The sequence below is a fragment of the Calypte anna genome, chromosome 9 (genome assembly GCF_003957555.1).
Source record: "Calypte anna isolate BGI_N300 chromosome 9, bCalAnn1_v1.p, whole genome shotgun sequence".
Taxonomy (NCBI): Eukaryota; Metazoa; Chordata; class Aves; order Apodiformes; family Trochilidae; genus Calypte; species Calypte anna.
Window position 1 is genome coordinate 13,338,297 of NC_044255.1, and position 3,644 is coordinate 13,341,940.

Genomic DNA, 3,644 nt, shown 5'->3' on the forward strand with positions numbered 1-3,644 from the left:
CAAACTCATCAGTACACCCTGCAGAAAAAGATCCTGGATAAACCCCCTCCCCCTCCAAAATCCACACCAAGAAGTATTTTCAAATCAGGAGGCTGTGGGTGTATACAGAGAAAGGGGGGGGCAGAGGGGGAGAAGCTGGAGGGACTGAAAAAACAGCAGGTTTAATCTGTCTGGTCTCATGCTCTCCCCAGCTTGTCCCTAGCACCTGGATGCAGCCAAACACCTGGCTGATCCCAACAAAATCCGACAAGCTTTTGCAGCAGGATTTGGAAAGAATCCCCAGTGGATCCTGGCACATTTTAAAGCTGTCCGCTCTGAGTTAGGACTTGTTAAGAAGGGCAGTGCAAGCTGTAACCTGAGACTTCTGCTCACCTCTATCTAGGGCTTGCATCTTGCCTGGAAATGGGGCATGACTAAGTCAAGGGGGTCAGTTGCCACTCACTGCTATAGAGATAGTCCACACAGCCCCACATCTCTCCCCCAGACACGTGTTTTCCATATAACAGCAGAGGAAATGCCCAACTCTATCAAAAACATATGCGGAGCATTAATCATCGAGCAGAGCCTGGCTGGTGCTCAGAGCCAGGGAACAGCTCTGTGCTTTTAAGTCCAGGTGGAGGTGGTGCCCAGCCCCTGCTGCAGCCTGTCAGCCGGGAGACAGGAGCACTGGTGTCAGGCTGGTCCTGCCGAGAGCTGCTGTTCTGTAACATGAGGAGCTGGCAGGCACCGACCTCTCTAAATCAACCCGCTGAAGCCATTTGCAAATTACACCCTAGGCCGGGAGCAGGCACCTCCACGTGCGGGGCAGGAGGCTCACCCGGGAAGCCTGCACTGGGCACCAGGCTGTCCCTCTGCACTGAATCCATCTCTCTTCACCTGGGATTCTCCACTCAGAAACAGAGTGTAGGTGCCTCCCCCAACGCACTCACCAGCTCTGCAAACATAAGCTGCTGCTAACAAGCCTGATCAGTTGAGCTGCACCCAAGAGAGCAGCGATTAATGCCTGCATCTACCCTGGGGCAGGGAGAGGGGATGGAGGGTCTGATCGACAGCTCCAGCCTGGAGAGCAGAACAAGACAGCCCTGGAGCAGCAGGATCCACAGGCAGCCAAGGCTCCCTCCTATGCATGCATGCCATAACTCCAACTTATCTCCAAAGGCCTTCCAAAATGGAAGAGACTTTTATTTTAAGAGCATTCAAAAAAACAAACCAAACAAAAAAAAGCCCAAAAAACCAAAATAAACCAAAAACAAAAAACAAAAAAAAACCCAACCCCAAAACAAAACCCAATCTTTGGTGTCTTAAAAGGAAGGAGAGGAAAGGGAGAAAAAGATCTCGTGTAAAACACGAAACACTGCCAAGGGAGTGCTATGGTACAAAGGCACAATCCAATATGAACATATAACCTATGTACAGCCGTGCCAGCAGCACGGGGTGCGGAGCTCAGTCCAGTCCAGTGCCCACCACCCTCACCAGGGTCTCCAGACCGAGTCGGCTGTGCCGGGTGGCGGGCCAGGTGGCGAGGCAGAGGTGGCAGCTGTGGGTGGGCTGCCATACAGGGGCAGCACTGCACCGCCAGGAGCAAAGGCAGTGCTGGGGATCAGAAAAGCAAATTGCCCGTCGGATGCCGGCAGCAGCTGGAAGCCACCGTACACCTTGGCTGCATCAACGCCCGGTTTGCAGGGCATGCCCGGGAGTGGCCCCGTGCTGCTGCCTGGCGGCACCAGGGGTGGCCCAAAGGCTGCGGCTGGTGGCAGCGGGGGCGGTGGGGGGGGTGCAGGGTAGTTCATGGCGTTGATCTGGGTCATGCAGCTGGCCAGATGGCCCAGGAGGCGGGTGCGCACCTCAGTGTTGACTCCCTCACAGGTGGAGAGGAACCGTGTCACCTCATTCATGCACTCACTGAAGCCGGCGCGGTACTTGCCCAGCACCGTGGGATCCGTGCTCAGCGCAGCTGCGAAGGGAGAGAGGCACACAGTGGTCAGCAGGCTCTGCAGGGTATGGGGGTGTGCAGCCCCCCAGCACTGCATCCTGCACCCTCCTGAGACAGGAATCCAGACGGGGAGTGCAGCCTCTCCAGGAGCATGTCTTGTGCTCCTGGGTGCTGAGGATCCAGGCAGAGCATGGCTCCTCTGCAACCAAGTTCTCCAGCACCAGGGGGACCCATGTGGGGAACAACCACCAAGAGTCCTCCTGCATCCCTAAGTACTGAGGTTCCAGGTTGGGAGCACAGCCTCTCTAGTGGTTCCTGTGCCTCCAATTCCCCCAAAACAGAACCAGATGGGGACTATAACTCTCCCAGCAGTGGGGACCCAACCTGGGACTGAAGCCTTTCCAGTGCAGGGGATGCAGAGGGAGAGCAGTGTCCCCCCAAACCCTCCCCCTTGCCGCAGACACAGGCAGAGAGCAAAGTGCCCCTCCACCACCCCCTAATACCTGGGATGTAGCTGAGGAACCCACTGCCCCCCCGTACCAGTGATACAGGTACGGACCACTGTGCCCCCATCAATCCCAGGTCGCGGGCGTGGCACCAGGTACCCCTTTTACCCTCACTATGCAAGATGCCACCAGGGAGCGCGATGCCCCTATCCCCCCCTCTTCCCTCCCCAGTTTTCCCTCAGGACTCACCGGTCATCTGCGCACGCTGGAGGCTCCGCAGGTGCTTGACGGTCATCTCCAGGATGTCAGCCTTCTCCAGCTTGGAGTGCCGCGAGCTCTGCGGGCAAAGCCGGGGTTCAGACCGTCCCGACGACACCAGTTCTCCCCGCGCCCCCCGCCTCGGTCCTCCCCCTCCCCCGCTTACATCCTTCTTCAACGCGTCCAGGATGAGCGTCTTCAGCTGCCCCAGGCTCTCATTGATGCGCGCCCGCCGGCGTTTCTCCATGATGGGCTTGGAGGACTGCAAAAGAAGCGGAGGTCAGCACCCAGAGCGCTGGGTAGCGTAGGGCGCTGCCCGGTCCCACCGCCACCCGCCCAGGTCGCCCCCTTTACCTTCCGGTGCTCCGCCGCCGTCTTGGGCTTGTCCGGCATCGCATTGACGCTGGCGGGGGTAGCGGCCACCGGCGAGGCGCTGCTCTTCTCCATCAGGTCGGCCGGCATCCTGCGCCCGCAGCGCCCGCCGCCGCGGAGGAGAGGAGGAGGAGGAAGAGGAGGAGGGGACAGCGCGGGGGGGGGGATGGGAGGGGGAAGGGGGGCGGCGGCGGGGCGCGCGCTGCGGGCCGGCGGGCGGCGGCAGGACCGGCGGGTGCCGCGCGCCCTTGGCCGCCCCTACTTATAGCGCGCGCCGCACGCGCGCGGCTCGTGTGAAACGTCCCCCGCCGCCGTTCCCACACTCGCGCCCAGCCAATGGGCGCCGCCCGCACGCGGCCACGCTCGTGGGCGCCGCCCGCCCATTGGCTGGGAGCCTCGCGGCGGCCGCCGGCCAATGGCGCGGGGCGGGCGGGCGGGCGGCCGCGGTTAACCCCTTGGGCACCGCCCGCGGCGGGGGCGGGAGCAGGGGAGGGGGGCGGCCCCAGGGAGCGCCGCGCTAATTACCGGGTTAATTGGCTCCTGTGGCAGGCGCGGCCCGCCCGCTTCCCTCGGGCGGTGCAGGCAGCCGGCCCCGGGGCGAGCTGGGCAACGCTGTGGGGGGCCGCGGCCCCCGG

The 3,644-nt window shown here is 61.7% G+C and overlaps 1 protein-coding gene across 1 annotated transcript; it reads right to left on the minus strand.

Moving 5' to 3' along the window:
• Window positions 1-1,281: 1,281 nt before the first annotated feature.
• On the minus strand, window positions 1,282-3,165 carry HES1 (hes family bHLH transcription factor 1). Its single transcript, XM_030456180.1, has 4 exons — window positions 2,992-3,165; window positions 2,804-2,899; window positions 2,629-2,716; window positions 1,282-1,954 (listed from the first exon to the last, which is right to left on the minus strand). Exons 1-4 carry the CDS (start codon window positions 3,097-3,099, stop codon window positions 1,470-1,472), a joined length of 777 nt encoding a protein of 258 aa, XP_030312040.1. The 5' UTR covers window positions 3,100-3,165; the 3' UTR covers window positions 1,282-1,469.
• Between the last annotated feature and the right edge of the window lie 479 nt (window positions 3,166-3,644).